Below are 18,427 nucleotides of genomic sequence, written 5' to 3'. Positions count from 1 at the left end.
AGCTCAATTCCTATGAGCGTTTGCTTTGCTTTGGAAAGGCCACGTCCACAGTCCAAAATGTTCCCACCTGAACGTGATTGCAACTATAAAAAAGGGCAAGGGGCTGAGCTGAAGGCCTGCCCCCCTGTAATCTCACCATACCCAGTGGTCCAGGCCTGGCCCAGTCCAGGAGCTGCTGCTGGAAGAGTTAGCAGGTGGGAGAGTCTCTCTTATGGAAACACACACAGCATAATCCTCCCAAAAATGCAAACCCGTATGCACTGGGCTTCCCATCCAACTCAGTGTTTGCAGGATTGAGGCCTCACTTGCTGTCTTTTCCTCTGTCACTTTCTGAGATGCTCTGCTGATGCCCTGTAAACTTAGGCCTGGTCTACACTTAAAGCTTATACTGGCTTATCTATGTCAATGAGGGATGTGAAAAACCACATCCCCTAGCAACGCCGCTGTGCTGACATCATCCCAGCATGGACATGGCTAGTCTGACAGAAGAGAGCTTCTGCCGGCACGTGTACAAGGGCGCGCCTTCGTCCCACACAGACCGCTCGGAGACTCTGCTTGTGAACTCCAGGTGTGGTTCACTTACAGCATTCCCCCATCGCCTTTCCAGTGTTGGCCAGCACGCTGTCTATGATATATAGGATTCCGCAGCCCCTGAGACCACAGAGAGGAGAGGGAGGAAGTCTCTCTTGGCCTCCACGTGCTCAAGCTCTCTCCCCCTTTCCACTTCCTTCCCGTGTCTTCTACTCCCTGAACTAATGGGCTACTTAGGGTTCTAACTCGCCCCAGCCCATTCTAATCTGCCAGCGAGGCACCGCTCAGCCCCTCAAGGTTTGCTCGGGGTGATTTCATTGGGGACGCCGTGATCAGAGCGCAGCTACCGCTGCTGCTGCCCAGCACTCTCGCAGCACAGCGAGTGTCGTTCGGGGAGGTGTGCTCCCAGACCAGCGGAAATCCCTGTCTGGCGGCGCACGCTGTGTCTACCTGAGGGGGCGGTGACGTAGCCCCAGACTTGTCAGAAAAATGCCTTCACTTAAACAATAACAGCACAGGGGCGAGCTCACCCAGCCGCCCGCTGCTCCCCAGGGACGATTCAGCGCTGCGTCCTCCCTCACCCCATTCATCGCAGTGCACTAAGAACTACATAATTGACCTCCCCCCCATCGCCACGTGGGAAATTCAAAGCTTTCCTGGAACCGCTGAACACTCAGCCCAGGTCCACATGCAGTTATTACACCAATTTAACTATGCTGGTTACGGAGGTAATTTCCTACCCACTTGGTTATACTGCTACAACCCTTAGTGTAGACACTGTTATACCAGGATACAGTTACTTTAGTGCTTGTCTAAGGGTATGTCTACACTACGGAATAAGGTCGAATTTATAGAAGTCGGTTTTTTAGAAATCGGTTTTATATATTCGAGTGTGTGTGTCCCCACAGAAAATGCTCTAAGTGCATTAAGTGCATTAACTCGGCGGAGCGCTTCCACAGTACCGAGGCTAGAGTCGACTTCCGGAGCGTTGCACTGTGGGTAGCTATCCCACAGTTCCCGCAGTCTCCGCTGCCCATTGGAATTCTGGGTTGAGATCCCAATGCCTGATGGGGCTAAAACATTGTCGCGGGTGGTTCTGGGTACATATCGTCAGGCCCCCCGTTCCCTCCCTCCCTCCGTGAAAGCAAGGGCAGACAATCGTTTCGCGCCTTTTTTCCTGAGTTACCTGTGCAGACGCCATACCACGGCAAGCATGGAGCCCGCTCAGGTAACCGTCACCCTATGTCTCCTGGGTGCTGGCAGACGTGGTACGGCATTGCTGCACAGTAGCAGCAACCCATTGCCTTCTGGCAGCAGACGGTGCAATACGATTGGTAGTCGTCCTCGTCGTGTCTGAGGTGCTCCTGGCCACGTCGGCTGGGAGCGCCTGGGCAGACATGGGCGCAGGGACTAAATTTGGAGTGACTTGACCAGGTCATTCTCTTTAGTCCTGCAGTCAGTCCTATTGAACCATCTTATGGTGAGCGGGCAGGCGATACGGACTGCTAGCAGTCGTACTGTGCCATCTTCTGCCAGGCAGGCAAGAGATGAGGATTGCTAGTAGTCGTATTGTACCATCTTCTGCCAGGCAGGCAAGAGATGAGGATGGCTAGCAGTCGTACTGTACCATCTTCTGCCGAGCAGCCATGAGATGTGGATGGCATGCAGTCCTTCTGCACCGTCTGCTGCCAGCCAAAGATGTAAAAGATAGATGGAGTGGGTCAAAACAAGAAATAGACCAGATTTGTTTTGTACTCATTTGCCTCCTCCCCTGTCTAGGGGACTCATTCCTCTAGGTCACACTGCAGTCACTCACAGAGAAGGTGCAGCGAGGTAAATCTAGCCATGTATCAATCAGAGGCCAGGCTAACCTCCTTGTTCCAATAAGAACGATAACTTAGGTGCACCATTTCTTATTGGAACCCTCCGTGAAGTCCTGCCTGAAATACTCCTTGATGTAAAGACACCCCCTTTGTTGATTTTAGCTCCCTGAAGCCAACCCTGTAAGCCGTGTCGTCAGTCGCCCCTCCCTCCGTCAGAGCAACGACAGACAATCGTTCCGCGCCTTTTTTCTGTGCGGACGCCATACCAAGGCAAGCATGGAGGCCGCTCAGCTCACTTTGGCAATTAGGAGCACATTAAACACCACACGCATTATCCAGCAGTATATGCAGCACCAGAACCTGGCAAAGCGATACCGGGCAAGGAGGTGACGTCAGCGCGGTCACGTGAGTGATCAGGACATGGACACAGATTTCTCTGAAAGCATGGGCCCTGCCAATGCATGCATCATGGTGCTAATGGGGCAGGTTCATGCTGTGGAACGCCGATTCTGGGCTCGGGAAACAAGCACAGACTGGTGGGACCGCATAGTGTTGCAGGTCTGGGACGATTCCCAGTGGCTGCGAAACTTTCGCATGCGTAAGGGCACTTTCATGGAACTTTGTGACTTGCTTTCCCCTGCCCTGAGGCGCATGAATACCAAGATGAGAGCAGCCCTCACAGTTGAGAAGCGAGTGGCGATAGCCCTGTGGAAGCTTGCAACGCCAGACAGCTACCGGTCAGTTGGGAATCAATTTGGAGTGGGCAAATCTACTGTGGGGGCTGCTGTGATGCAAGTAGCCCACGCAATCAAAGATCTGCTGATATCAAGGGTAGTGACCCTGGGAAATGTGCAGGTCACAGTGGATGGCTTTGCTGCAATGGGATTCCCTAACTGTGGTGGGGCTATAGACGGAACCCATATCCCTATCTTGGCACCGGAGCACCAAGCCGCCGAGTACATAAACCGCAAGGGGTACTTTTCGATAGTGCTGCAAGCTCTGGTGGATCACAAGGGACGTTTCACCAACATCAACGTGGGATGGCCAGGAAAGGTGCATGATGCTCGCATCTTCAGGAACTCTGGTCTGTTTCAAAAGCTGCAGGAAGGGACTTTATTCCCAGACCAGAAAATAACCGTTGGGGATGTTGAAATGCCTATATGTATCCTTGGGGACCCAGCCTACCCCTTAATGCCATGGCTCATGAAGCCTGGACAGTAGTCAGGAGCTGTTCAACTACAGGCTGAGCAAGTGCAGAATGGTGGTAGAATGTGCATTTGGACGTTTAAAGGCGCGCTGGCGCAGTTTACTGACTCGCTTAGACCTCAGCGAAACCAATATTCCCACTGTTATTACTGCTTGCTGTGTGCTCCACAATATCTGTGAGAGTAAGGGGGAGACGTTTATGTCGGGGTGGGAGGTTGAGGCAAATCGCCTGGCTGCAGGTTACGCGCAGCCAGACACCAGGGCGGTTAGAAGAGCACAGGAGGGCGCGGTACGCATCAGAGAAGCTTTGAAAACCAGTTTCATGACTGGCCAGGCTACGGTGTGAAAGTTCTGTTTGTTTCTCCTTGATGAAACCCCCCGCCCCTTGGTTCACTCTACTTCCCTGTAAGCTAACCACCCGCCCCTCCTCCCTTCAATCACCGCTTGCAGAGGCAATAAAGTCATTGTTGCTTCACATTCATGCATTCTTTATTCATTCATCACACAAATAGGGGGATGACTACCAAGGTAGCCCAGGAGGGGTGGTGGAGGAGGGAAGGAAAATGCCACACAGCACTTTAAGCACAGCACTTTAAAAGTTTACAACTTTAAAATTTATTGAATGACAGCCTTCTTTTTTTTGGGCAATCCTCTGTGGTGGAGTGGCTGGTTGGCCGGAGGCCCCCCCACCGTGTTCTTGGGCGTCTGGGTGTGGAGGCTATGGAACTTGGGGAGGAGGGCGGTTGGTTACAGAGGGGCAGCAGTGGCAGTCTGTGCTCCAGCTGCCTTTGCTGCAGCTCAACCATACACTGGAGCATACTGGTTTGGTCCTGCAGCAGCCTCAGCATTGAATCCTGCCTCCTCTCATCACGCTGCCGCCACATTTGAGCTTCAGCCCTGTCTTCAGCCCGCCACTTACTCTCTTCAGCCCGCCACTTACTCTCTTCAGCCCGCCACCTCTCCTCCCGGTCATTTTGTGCTTTCCTGCACTCTGACATTATTTGCCTCCACACATTCGTCTGTGCTCTGTCAGTGTGGGAGGACAGCATGAGCTCGGAGAACATTTCATCGTTTTTTTTTCTTTCTAAGCTTCACTAGCCTCTGGGAAGGAGAAGATCCTGTGATCATTGAAACACATGCAGCTGGTGGAGAAAAAAAAAGGGACAGCGGTATTTAAAAAGACACATTTTATAAAACAGTGGCTACACTCTTTCAGGGTAAACCTTGCTGTTAACATTACATACATAGCACATGTGCTTTTGTTACAAGGTCGCATTTTGCCTCCTCCCACCGCGTGACTACCCCCTCAACCTTCCCCCCTCCCTGTGGCTAACAGCGGGGAACATTTCTGTTTAGCCACAGGCAAACAGCCCAGCAGGATTGGGCTCCTCTGAGTGTCCCCTGAAGAAAAGCACTCTATTTCAACCAGGTGACCATGAATTATATCTCACTCTCCTGAGGATAACACAGAGAGATAAAGAACGGATGTTGTTTGAATGCCAGCAAACATACACTGCAATGCTTTGTTGTACAATGATTCCCGAGTACGTGTTACTGGCCTGGAGTGGTAAAGTGTCCTACCATGAAGGACGCAATAAGGCTGCCCTCCCCAGAAACCTTTTGCAAAGGCTTTAGGACTACATCTAGGAGAACCGCAAATGCCAGGGCAAAGTAATCCTTTCACATGCTTGCTTTTAAACCATGTATAGTATTTTAAAAGGTACACTCACCAGAGGTCCCTTCTCCGCCTGCTGGGTCCAGGAGGCAGCCTTGGGTGGGTTCGGGGGGTACTGGCTCCAGGTCTAGGGTGAGAAACAGTTCCTGGCTGTCGGGAAAACCGGTTTCTCCGCTTGCTTGCTGTGAGCTATCTACAACCTCCTCCTCATCATCATCTTCTTTGTCCCCAAAACCTGCTTCCGTATTGCCTTCATCTCCATTGAAGGAGTCAAACAACACGGCTGGGGTAGTGGTGGCTGAACCCCCTAAAATGGCATGCAGCTCATCATAGAAGCGGCATGTTTGGGGCTCTGACCCAGAGCGGCTGTTCGCCTCTCTGGTTTTCTGGTAGGCTTGCCTCAGCTCCTTCAGTTTCACGCGGCACTGCTTCGGGTCCCTGTTATGGCCTCTGTCCTTCATGCCCTGGGAGATTTTCACAAAGGTTTTGGCATTTCGAAAACTGGAACGGAGTTCTGATAGCACGGATTCCTCTCCCCAAACAGCGATCAGATCCCGTACCTCCCGTTCGGTCCATGCTGGAGCTCTTTTGCGATTCTGGGACTCCATCATGGTCACCTGTGCTGATGAGCTCTGCATGGTCACCTGCAGCTTGCCACGCTGGCCAAACAGGAAATGAGATTCAAAAGTTCGCGGTTCTTTTCCTGTCTACCTGGCCAGTGCATCTGAGTTGAGAGTGCTGTCCAGAGCGGTCATAATGGAGCACTCTGGGATAGCTCCCGGAGGCCAATACCATCGAATTGTGTCCACAGTACCCCAAATTCGAGCCGGCAACGTCGATTTAAGCGCTAATCCACTTGTCAGGGGTGGAGTAAGGAAATCGATTTTAAGAGCCCTTTAAGTCGAAATAAAGGGCTTCATTGTCTGGTCGGGTGCAGGTTTACATCGATTTAACGCTGCTAAATTCGACCTAAAGTCCTAGTGTAGACCAGGGCTAGAAGTAAAAGGCTACAGCAGCACAGCTGCAATGCTTCAGTGTAGACACTATAAGCTGACGGGGGGCAGGGGGGTTGTTCGCACCCCTGAGCAATGTAGCTGGGTTGATCTAATTTTCTAGTGCAGACCAGCCCTTGTACATATATAGCGTAGTCCCGCACCCATATGGAAATAAGCTATACCGGTACAATGGCTGGTCTGCACTGAAAAGTTACATTGGCATAGCTAGGTCGGTCAGAGATGTGAGAAATTCAAACCCTGAGTGATGCCGTTGAGCCAGCCTAAGCCCTGGTGTAAACAGCACTGGTTCAGTGGAAGAATTCTTCCCTCAACCTAGCTATCACCTCTCGGGAAGGTAGATTAACTACAGCAACCAGAGAACCCCTCCAGTCACTGTGTAAGTATCTACATCAGAGGTGGGCAAACGACGGCCCGCGGGCCACATCTGGCCCATGGGACCGTCCTGCCCGGCCCTTGAGCTCCTGGCCAGGGAGGCTAGCCCCTGGCCCCTCCTCTGCTGTTCTCCTTCCCCTGCAGCCATGGCTTGCGCCCGCCCACCTCCCAGCCTTTCCAATAAGCCAGTCCTGCTGCTTTGAGCAGATGGTAAGGGGGCAGGGAGTGGGGGGGGTTAGACAAGGGGCAGTGGGTCCCCGGGGGCAGTCAGGGGATGGGGAGCAGGGGGCAGTTGGATGGGGCAGAGGTTTGGGGGCGGTCAGGGGACAGGGAACAGGGGGCGGTTTGATAGACGTGGGAGTCCTGGGGGGCCTGTCAGGGGACAGGGAGCAGTTGGATGGGGCAAAGGTTCTGGGGGGACGGTCAGGGGATGGGGATCAGGGAGGGTTGGATAGGCGTGGGAGTCCCAGGGGGCGGGGGTGTGGATAGTGGTCAGGGCAGTCAGGGGACGGGGGGGTTGGATAGGGGGTGGGGTCCCAGGGGGGCGGTTAGGGGCAGGGAGTCCTGGGAGGGGGTGGTCAGGGAACAAGGAGCGGGGGGGTTGGATGGGTCGGGGGTTCTGATGGGGGCAGTCAGGGGGCGGGAAGTTGGAGGGGGCGGATAGGGACAGGGGCCAGCCTATTTGGGGAGACACAGCCTTCCCTACCTGGCCCTCCATACAGTTTTGCAAGCCTGATGTGGCCCTTGGGCCAAAAAGTTTGCCCACCCCATGTCTACACTGAAGCGCTGCAACGGTGCTGCTGTAGCATTTGAAGTCTAGACACAGCCTAAGCATCTCGATACCAAAAGAAGTGCATCCACACTGGGGGGTGGGGTCCAGCCACACCTACCCCAGTATAATTAAAGTGATACAACTTGCCAGCGCAGCTTCTTTCTGTTTTTTCTTCACAAAACCTAAGGAAATTAAAAGCCAAATAACCCCTACATTCATGTAACATTAAGGTAACGTATTTGCATAAACCCACAACATTGCATACACACAACATTAAGTTTACATATACATCTACACAGAAAGAGCAGGGAAACAAAAGTTAAGATTCTCATAACAACATTAACTCACCCAATCTGTATTATTTTTAGTTACAAGTGAGGTTATTAGCTGTGTACACAGCATGGGCAGCGTGGGTAACTTAAGGTCACTATGCAAACTTTTACCTGTACAATCCCTGTTTTTCTGAGGTTAAACTTTTAACCGTAATGTTGTATTACCACATCCTTTCCCCATTTCATTATTACTTTAGAGAGGAGTCAGAAGTTAAGGTGTTTTCCCAAGGCCATCCAGTGAGTCAGCAGCTCTCTGCCTTTTCTGGCTCCTAGCCCCAGGCTCTATCCTCTCGACTTGCAGTTCTCACACTGTGGCATGCAGGCAGCAGTCCCGTGGTATGTGAGCTGGCTTACTAAAGTATGGTATCCGAATAGGAATCTATTACACCTACGCTGAGTAAAGGTGCCAAGGTAGGGTGCCAAGTACTAAGTTTTAGATGTGGTGTGCTAGGTCTCGAAGTCTGAGTGAGAACCACTCCCCTAGCCAATGCTGCCTCTCTACCCTTATTCTGTGACTGAGCTATTAATGGGCTTGGTGTATTGTTTTCCTCCCTAGTACTAGCCTACTTACACTGAACATCTGGCTCCACGGAGAAGTCTTATTTGCTGCCACTGATGGCAGTTGTGTGGCTGCCTGGGGCTTAGTTGCAGGGTGAAGTCTCAGGGTTCGCCAGGGATGCTGGCTGTGCTGACATAGCTGGCCCTGTTCAGAGATGTCTCATGGGAGCTGAAGCAACAGCTTTGGACATAGGCAGGTTCAATCGGCGTCCCTGCACACAGGGCTGGATAGACATGCAGGAACACTGAAGGACAATAACGCAATTACTCTGACTGCAATACAGAAAGTGACTGACAAGTGCGGCAACTCCAAGCGGGCTAACATTCTCTCCAGACCGGCCAGGCCATACTGGGCAATTCTTGGTTCCAGACAGCTGACTGCCACGGTCTCTGACAAATTATCCTGTCCTGCTTACCATGCGGAACAGTTGCTAGATAGAAATCATACTGTCATGGGTCTTGGTGGAGAATTTCAGTTTGACAGATGTGCCACTCCAAAGTAAAAGGCAAAACAGAGAGCGAACAGAGGGATATATATCCTGACAGCTCTTCACACTAGCTCTTCTTTCTGTGCTTCCCAACATCTCAGCTGCAAGCAGAAGAAGGATTTTCTGGAATTAGATTCACTGTCGAGACAGTTGCAGCTTTAAGGTGCAGTAAGTATTCAATGCAGGCACAGCAAATGCCACCCAGTGAAACAACAGGATATGTACTGCCCTGAAACTGACCAGCCAGGACAAGGCAAACTTTTCACAGTGGTGACAGTGAGCAGAAACAGTGTCCAGCAGTAGGTGGGAGGGCAAACCTGAGCAGGGGCTGGAGGGACGCATAAGGGTGCAGAGCTTGATGTTTAAGGAGTGAGGGACAAAGCAATGGCACTTGTTGGGGATCTAACTAATCCTTCCCCATGCAAACTCCCCAGGAATTGCAGACACTTGCAGAAAGTATTCACTGTACAGGCTGGATGGCCAGATCTCACTCTTTGTTCAGAGACAGTATTTTGAATCACAAAGTGTCTCCAGGGGCCCAGGGACAGGGTGGGGTGTTCTGGCAAAACACCTGGAGTGCCAGAGACCAAGACCAGCAGTGCACACAATTAATGTTGCAGCTCAGTGGGAGAGGCCCCATCAGCCTGCGCCCTAGCATGAGCAGCTGTGAGAGTCTCTTGGAGAACTTTACTGGATGAAATGCCACTTTTGGGTCAGGACCACAACCAGCCTGGTTCTTCTCAAGATCTGACTGCAGAGCTTCTGAATGAGGAAGGAGAGTTTTCTCTACTTCTGTGAGGATCCAACCATGCAGTATCAGGACAGGAGTTCTACTCCCCACGGAAAAGAGAATGGTGATTTCTCTGTAGAAGCTGTGGAGCCCGGGGTCTCTTCTGATCAGTTTGGGGCTGGGAAGCCCATGATAGGTGCTGTTGTGGTGGAGGTATGCGTGGCAATACACAGAGTGTTGCAGGGACATGTGTCAAGGCTATAAATGAGGGATTTCAACAGTTTTCTGTCCAAACAGTGGTTAACATGCCAAAATTCTCACTGGTATACAAGGCTAAAGCATTTTAAACACCCTGGGAGGGATTTCAAAAGTGTCCAGCATTGGCCTAACTCTGTTCCCATTGAAATCAATGGCAAAATACCCATTGACTTGAATGGGACCATAGATAGGCTGAAGCTGAACCCACATAAGACAAAGATGATGCTGGTGGACAGAGGAAAGAGTTTGCAGCCATGGTGCAGCCTCCTTTGGTTGAAGATGCTGGTGCACAGCCACAATTGGTCAATTCAGGATTGCTACTAGATTCCCCACTGATGTTAAGCTCTCACGTAGCAGCGTCCATGAGTAATGCTTTCTACCAACCCTGTTCAGCTAGGAGTCTGTCACATCCTTGCAGATGATGATCTGGTTTACTTTTTACCTCCAGTCTGGACTATAGCAATACAGAACACTGTACCGTGTCTCCTCATCAACATGGACCACGTCACATATCCCACCAGTCCTCTGCTCTCTACAATGGCTTCCCCTGGAATATCAAGTCAAGTTCAAGGTCTCAGTCCATATCTTGCAGGGGCTCCATGCCTGGGCCCAAGAGATCTAGAAGATCACATAAAGCTCCAGGATGTGGGCAGTGGTTGATAATGTTGCTCCTCAGGCAAAATGAAACTTTGTACCACAAAGATGAAGGAGCCAGACTTTCAAACTTTCTGCTATATGCCTAGCTAATGTGATCAGAGCAGCCCTGTTCATAACATTATTGTTTATTATACAGTAGAGGCCCAAAATGAGAATGGGGGACTATTGTGCCAGCTACTGTGCAAATGACAAACTAAATAGTCAAGACAGACAAACTGTGGGAGGGTAAACAAAGGCAGAGAGAGGTGAAGTGATTTGCCCTAGGTCAGTGTCAAAGCTGAGAACAGAACCAATGTCTTCTGACACCAAGTGCAGTGCCTGGACCACATTGCCTTTCACATAACAAACATTTGAAAAAACAATGTTGGCTCTCTCAAATACTGTGCAGTTAAAGGAAATTCCATTTATAGCATGAACTGTTTAAAAGACAAAACCAAGGCAGCAGATGAAACATGAAATGAAAGGGGCCTATTCAGAACCTATATTATTCAAGCCTATCCTAGTGGATGGGTTCATGGCACTGGGAAGCTTTTATAGAGAAAGATAAAACTTAACAACCCTTGGGCAGGAAACCATAGCCAGCCTCCCTGCTCCTTGTGGCTCCTGGGAGATGATACTTCCACAACCCCAGCCCTTCTCCTCTCTCTGGAAGGTGTGGTGCAATCCTCTCATGCGCTTGTGAATTTGATTCTGATCTCACACTCAGTGCACTAGTGTAAAGACATTGATTTCAGTGGCTATACATGGCTACAGCGAGCCCAGAATCCAGTCAAGGGTATTCCAGGACTATCTGTGAGCCTGGTTACAAAGCATGTCCCCAGGCCCACTGATGGGGGAGGGGGGCAAAGAGGGCAATTGTCCAGGGACCCAGGCGATTTAAAATGGCCCAGAGGCCCCCAGACGCCCAGGTGGGCTGCAGGGGGCCTAGGTGCGCAAAACTGCTCTGGGCCCTGTGCTTTGGAGGGATTCGTCACTTCTGCCCCGGCCCAACCCCCCAGGGACAGCCCTGGCGCCCGAAATTTCTGTCAGCGGACCTGCATCTCTCACCCTGCATCACACAAGAGCCATGAAGACCACATGGCTTACTCCTACCTTGTTAAAAGGCTCTCTGGGTATTTAAGGTGGCATCCCAGCCTTTTGTATACTCAAAGGTGTTTCAATCATCTTAATCATTATGGGAAAAATATTAAAAGTGTCAGGAAAATTCATCTCAAATCCCAATGAAGTCCCAGCTGGCTACAGTGCAGGCAAGAGTGATGTCACAAATTGCATTTGGAGGATCAGTCATTACACCTGAACTACTACATAGCAAAGAATACTCTTGGGAGCATTCTGCACCAAAACATTAAAAATTCTGTGCCAAAAAATTTAAAATTCTGCAAAATTCTGAAAATTCAATTTCTTTTTTTATTTATTTGTTACAGACATACTGGTCAGCAGATATGTCCGTAACAATACAGACACACACAAAAATTCTCCCCAGGAGTAGAGAGTTAAAGAAGCCCCTATGATAACTCAGCTCCTGTTTCTCTGCCCCCATTTCTGTGGGGGAAAGAAAATTGTGTATGCACATTAATTTCTGCAAAATTATGCATTGAGCAGTGGCGCAGAATTCCCCCAGGAGTAAAAGAACCCGGTTCAGGTAATTGTCACGGAGAAACCAAAAGAATTTCCCTTCTATTATTATTTTTGTGTTTCAGGTGTATTACCTTGTTCTATGTTCACAATGCAATATAAGACACTTATATAAGAGATTGAATGAAAGACTGACCACATTCATTTTCAGGTTTCCTTTAAGTCAGTCTTCAAATATGCTACACTCATTGCAGAGCACTGATAACACAAGAGCACCTACATTTCACATTTTGAAGTCATGAAAGGGTATCAGCCTAATGGTTTCTAAATAATTAAGGACAACTCTATTACTCCTGTGCAGTAGCTTGGTTGGGGATGAGACCTCCAACTTTAGAAATTAAAGTCACCAGCTTTCTTTATGGGATTTTAGCCAAGAGGATTGTTGAAGGTAGGTGGTGTCAAGCCCACCCAGAGCCGGTGAGGGTGCTATTAACTAGGAGTATAATAATGCAATGAAAATGGACTTTACCCAAGTAAAAAAGAAAAGGAGTACTTGTGGCACCTTAGAGACTAACAAATTTATTTTTAGTCTCTAAGGTTCCACAAGGACTCCTTTTCTTTTTGCGAATACAGACTAACACGGCTGCTACTCTGAAACCTGTCACTTTAGTTCTCTCTCCCTAGACAGGCCTCGGGATGCCCTGGAGGGAGCTGGGATCTAGAGCACCTCCCCTCCCAGGCCATCTCCACAACTGACTTCCTGAGCCCCTGGCCATGTCACTTTAGTTCCCTGAGCCTCTGCTCCCTGCCCCTGCCATGGGGATCCTGAAGTTGGTCTGACTGCAGAGCTTTGGGGCTCAGTTGTTACTGTCTGAGAGCGCTATGAGGATTGTGCAGCCAGCCCCCTGATCGATGTGGGGTGTCAATAGAGGAAGTGATGGCAGTGGGGTCCTGCTGGAGGTCCTGTGGGGTGGGGAGAGCACAGGCAGTGGGGTCCTGCTGGGGGGGGGGGGGAGCACACGCACAGCTCCACCTCCTGCTTTGCTCTGCTGTAAACCCTGCTCCCCCACAGTGATGAGCTAAGTGCTCAAGGGCAATGTGGGGGGGTGAGTCCCGAGTCCCGCTCGGGCACTGTTCCGGGGGGAGAAGCACAGATAACCCTGCGCAGTGACGAGGGCGCTGGGGGTACAGTAGACAGTAACACTGGGGGGACTGGGGGTTACCCTGCGTGGTGACATGGGGGCGGGGGTACGCCGGCCAGTGACACAGGGGGGTGGGGTACCCTGGGCAGGGACACTGGGGGGCGGGTACCTGGGGCAGGGACACTGGGGGGCGGGGTACTCTGTGCAGCGCCCTGAAGGGATGAGTCCCGCGGCGGCACTGCGCCGGGGGGAGAAAACTCCGGGGGGGGGGGGGCGGCTAAGCGCTCCCGGGCGGAGGCTTCCCGGCCCGGGCTCCCCTGGCGCGTTGGGCCAGGGGGGCGGCTCCGGGGGCGGGCCCTGCCGGCCAAACCCGCCCGCCCGCCTCACACCCCGGGCGGCTCGGCGCGGTGCGCTCCTCGCTCAGTGTCCTGCCCGCTGCCCGGCAGGAGGATGGCGCTGCCGGCCGAGCGCGACAGGCTGTTCCGGGCGCCGCCGAGCCTGGTGCGGGAGGCCCACGTGCCCAGCCTGGCCGCCTACCGGGAGCGCTACCGCCGCTCGGTGGAGGAGCCGCAGGGTGAGTGCCGGGGCGGGGCCAGGCCTGCCTGGGCACGGAGCCCCGGCCCCGCTGTGCCCGGCCGCTCCCCGGGCTGGGGCGCGACCCCGCTGCCCTGCCGGGAGCCCCGGAGCCCGGCCCGAGGGGCCCGAGGCGGGGCAGGAGCCGGAGCCGCGGTTCCGGCTCCCGGCCGCTGCCCGCCCCGGGCCTGTAGGCGCGGCGCAAAGCCCTGCGTGCGGCGGGGGTCCGCACCGAGGCGAGGGCGGGTCGTTCCGCCGGACCCTCCCGCCCGGCGTGGGGCTGCCCCGGGTGCCCGTCGGGCTGTGCTGCCTGAACCAGAGCAGAGCCTCCGGTAGGCTTAACCAGCGCTTCCTCCGGAGCCAAAGCGGTGCGGGGCTCCTGCCGAGTTTTTACTTTCGTGACTGACAGAGGTGCTGGGGCGCGGCCCTGGCACAAACTAAGGCCTGGACTTGATGTGCTATTTATGCACCGATGCCCCTCAGAGCAGGGCTTCCTGTGCCGGGGCCTTCCGCCCTGTGTTTACCTAGGGGAACCCTGCTGTAAAGCCAGACTGTGGTTTCTAAAACTGAAACCCGTTCTCTGTTCGTTACCTCAGATCCTCCTCCTCTGAGCTTCATACAGCTGGGCACTGCCAGCGTGGGGAGGAAGGGAACGGCACCGCCTCTGTAACGCCCTTCAGCCACAGGTCTGGGCTTCGCGCAGGCGGCTGAGCTGCCTCTGTTAAAGGAGGAGGATCTGAGGTGCAGAGGCTCTTACTTCCCCGGCAGCAGGCACGTTGCTAGCGGTGCTGCTGGAAAAGGAACTTGGGTCTGTGGATGCAGTCCCATGCCTAAGCCACTGCCCTGTGGTGCTGCCCAAGGGCTGTCTTATGCAGTGTGAGGAAGCAAAACTGCTTGAGAGTGATCTTTCTGTGACTGGTTGGAAAGGAGAATGTGCCAGAATGCTGGTGACCTCTACCACGGTCTACCCCCTGCCTTGCCTTTCTACCTCTCCCTAAAACGAGCCTTATCTTTGTGGGTGGGAAAAAATATAATGATCGTAGTATTTCTGCAGTGCCCACTGTGCGGTAGATCTTTTTCAAACAGGAAGGCACAGTTCCTAGTCTAAGGGCAGCTGGGCAGATTTATGGTGTGTGAGCAACTAATATCCATTTGTGTCCACAAATATATTTAAATGCCTAAGTCACTCGGGAGTGACAATGGCACCCCAGAGGGTCTCTCTCCTGGAGGGTTGGGAATGAGGACAGGGTTGACATAAGCTCAGGAAGGATTTTCTGAATGTTAGACACAGTGTGGAGGAAAGCATGGACATTTGTGTTAGATGCTGACAAACATGCAGTGAGGTGGAAGGTCCGGGGAGGACAGGGAATGAGTCATGGGTGGCTGTGTAGAGGGGGCAGAGTTATACAGGGCTCTGAAGGTGGTAACAAGCTTGAATTTGATATAGTGAAGGAGAAGGAGAGCCACTGGAGGGATTGAAAGATGGGGGCAGGGGATTATTATGGTGGACACTGAGCATGGGGGGAATTGTCTTACTAGCAGTATTTTGTATGGTTTGGCAGTGGGGAGGGACAAATACTGGTTTTGAGGAGGTCCTTTAGGAGGCATTTGCTAGCAGAAGTAGGCTGGCTGTTATTCACTTCCCACTGTCTCTGCATGCCATCTCTCCCATGCTCTGCTAGGGCACACCTCACAGATATCTCTATGTTGTCCTCAGAGGTAATGCACTTGGTACATTTCCCAGGGCTGTCACTCTGTTTTGATACTCCCTTGTAATCAAATGCAAATTACTCTGTGCTTGCACAGTACAAGTAGGTGTAGAGTTTTTCATCAGAACTGTGCATGTTGTGTCAAACATTGCTCTTGGGTAAATGCCGGTGCTTCTAAACCTGTCAGTGAGTGTGGTGCTTTTGCTGTCCATATCTGCGATCATATTAACCAGTCCATATTATGGACATATAGTTAGTTTTCTAAAACCACAGGAAAAATGGTGATGTTCCCAGGAATTACTCTACATGACTCGAAGCATTTGAAGCTCAGAGTGGGCTAGTAGAAAAATCTGCTTCTTGAAAAAGGGGTGGGGTTTCGTTCTGGAAAGAATGGGCATGTTACACAATCTGCATGGTGTGATGACACAGCTGGAGACAGATCTCTTGAACATTAGAAGAAATTGCAAAGTTGAAATGTAACATTATCTCCAAATTTTGGAAGAAGGTAAAATGCTTTCATGTAGTTGAAGAATAGGTTGGTGGCAGATGCACCACCATGTCTTGTAATCTCAGTAGAACCAGTTTTGCATAAGAGTGAGTATTAGAAGGGGACTTGATGAGGGTGGTAAAGGCTGCTTTTAAAAGAAGCCTTAGCTCATGCAAACTTTCATTGCATGAAGTGTAGCAGATTTCAAGCCTCCACTGAATTTATCCCTATTTTTGTTTCCTAGGAAGGACCACTGAATTTTTTCTTCAGATGTTAAATGTGTCTTTATCCATTTTTGTCACTTAAGGTTTGACTGTGTTACTTTTGCAGAATTCTGGGATGACATTGCTAAGGAATTTTACTGGAGGAGCCAACACTCTGGACTCTTTCTGAAGTACAACTTTGATGTGACAAAAGGGAAAATCTTTATTGAATGGATGAAAGGGGCTACAACCAACATCTGCTACAACCTGTTGGATAGAAATGTCAATGAAAAGAAACTTGGGGACAAAATTGCTTTTTACTGGTAATGTTCTGCTTTTATTATAATATAGAAGTGTCTGCATGTAATCCTGGAGAAGTGATTCTCAACCTGTGGTCTGTGGACCTCTGGGGGTCTGCAGACTGTCTAAGGGGTCCGCGAAAGATGACTATGAAAATAAAGTTTCAGATCCCAGAAAAGGCATTCCGTTTTTCTGATCAATCAGAAATATGTGAATGCCCCCACTTACAGGTCAAAACCCGGAAGTGTTGTCGTTACTGTAGAAGCCTACAGTTTAGCGCCCTTTCTCACGTTGCATCAAATGCCGTGCCAAGCATGTGCAACATTTATAGTTTCATTCTGTTCAGTCAGTTTTCAGTCTAAGACATCTATGGTAGGGGTTCGCAGACCACAGGTTGAATTTCCAAAGGGGTCTGCACCTCCATTCAAAATTTTTTAGGCGTCTGCAAATGAAAAAAGGTTGAAAACCATGGTCCTAGAGTAAAGGATATAACTGATACTGACTTCTATTAAGGTACATGTTAAAACATAATGATCTGAGAGGTAAATGACGGGGAGACTCTGCTCTTTCCATAGTTATGATTAGAGTTAGCTTCCCATTAGAAGCTGGCTGTGAAACCTTCTTTAACTTCTTCAAAGCTCCAGGGTATCTACATGCAAAAACATGAAGTGGCGAGATCCCCTACAACACATTTTAACTTTCTTTGCTGGCTTGTCAGAATTCCAAAATGGCTTGGCCTAGAATTGAGCATGTATTCTAGGAAGCTTGCAGTCAGCAGATGCAGATTTTCTAAATAATGTAAAAGCTATGCTGAGAAGATGGTGCATTGCTAGAGTCCTTGTGGTCTAGATGAGTAAGTGCTGGGGTGGTAGGCAGGACCTTCCACGTCTTAGTCCCACCTCAGTCACTGGCTGATAGCACCTACGTACCCTTGTGAAGCAGGTAAATATCACTTTACAGATGAGGAAACTGAGGGTCAGATATAAACTTCTGCAAAGTCACAAAACAAATCAGTGTCAGAACAAGGGTGAAACCCACCTCCTAGCTCCAATCTTGTGCCGTTTGGGCAAGGCTGCAGGCTCAAGGTGAAAAAATCTGAATTTCGTGTGGAAAGCAAAGTAATGCATGGATATGTCAGTGCTGTTGAGTCCATGTGCCTTTCATACATTCTTGTTGAAGCATTGCGTGTTTTGCTTTTAGCCACAGGCAAAACACTTCATTGAGGAAAAGTCTGAAAGTTTAGGCCAGTAACAGTTCTGAAAACACTTTCTGTAGAGTTATTTACACCTGGAATTCCCATCCTGAACCAAAAGAGCAATTGCTAGAAAACCTGGAGATTTGGTGCTAAGGTGCCATGTTGAAGAATACTCACTATCAGTGACTCCCAAAATGTAATAGTAGTTAGGCTACCTTACTCATCTTGAAGGGGTCTTATGCTGCTGTATCACTTGAACCAGACTGCATCTGTTTACATTGTATGTTCCCATGACTCCTGGTTTCTTTAGGGTCACATGCAGTCCACTGAAAAACATATACTTGGTTATAATATACAAAAGTGGGCATGGTCATTCCACACTGCCTTTCAAAGGGACACGTGCCTCAAAGTACAAAGATATCAAACATTCAGCTCCCCCACCAACAGATATGAACCTTTTAAGCATAGAATCCTCAATTGTGGGGCTTATGTGGTAAGAACCAATGGTAGTATGGAAGGAAGCTATACAGTGTAGCGCTGTAGTCAGAATGGTACAACCCTCTAGACTGGATGCATTCATATGAGTATATTGGACCACGTCCACACTAGGGGTTCTTTGCCAGTGCAAGTATACTGATCCTAGTATGGACATAGCTTATGCTGGCCAAAGCTGTGCTTTTACTGGTATAGCTTATTTCATACAGACCCTGAGCAAAACAAGGTATACTGGTAAAAACACAATTCTGTTGGTATAATTATGTCCTCACTAGGGGCTTCTGCTGGCATAGCTATGTCAATTGGGGAATCACACCTCTTCATACCGAC

General features: G+C 50.5%; 1 protein-coding gene and 1 long non-coding RNA gene across 6 annotated transcripts in view; one reads left to right on the top strand and one right to left on the bottom strand.

The window, feature by feature from the left end:
• The window catches only part of ACSS2 (acyl-CoA synthetase short chain family member 2), a 101,117-nt gene that overhangs the window by 14,566 nt on the left and 68,124 nt on the right, over positions 1-18,427 (top strand). For 2 of the 5 annotated variants that reach the window (XM_048819963.2, XM_048819962.2), the window contains exons 1-2: positions 13,508-13,709; positions 16,235-16,430. In XM_048819963.2, coding sequence (XP_048675920.1) covers positions 13,586-13,709; positions 16,235-16,430 — 320 coding nt within the window. In that variant the 5' untranslated portion in view covers positions 13,508-13,585. Of the gene's footprint in view, positions 1-13,504; positions 13,710-13,957; positions 14,041-16,234; positions 16,431-18,427 lie in introns of those variants that run through there. The other 3 variants (XR_012664737.1, XM_048819968.2, XM_048819964.2) reach the window with 3 other exon arrangements.
• Positions 4,152-5,886, bottom strand: LOC125622193 (uncharacterized). The gene is made up of 2 exons (XR_012664641.1): positions 5,291-5,886; positions 4,152-4,702 (listed from the first exon to the last, which is right to left on the bottom strand). It is a non-coding gene; the product is annotated as an uncharacterized LOC125622193 (long non-coding RNA).

Source organism: Caretta caretta, chromosome 13 (assembly GCF_965140235.1).
Source record: "Caretta caretta isolate rCarCar2 chromosome 13, rCarCar1.hap1, whole genome shotgun sequence".
Taxonomy (NCBI): Eukaryota; Metazoa; Chordata; order Testudines; family Cheloniidae; genus Caretta; species Caretta caretta.
This window is presented reverse-complemented; position numbering and strand designations above follow the sequence as displayed.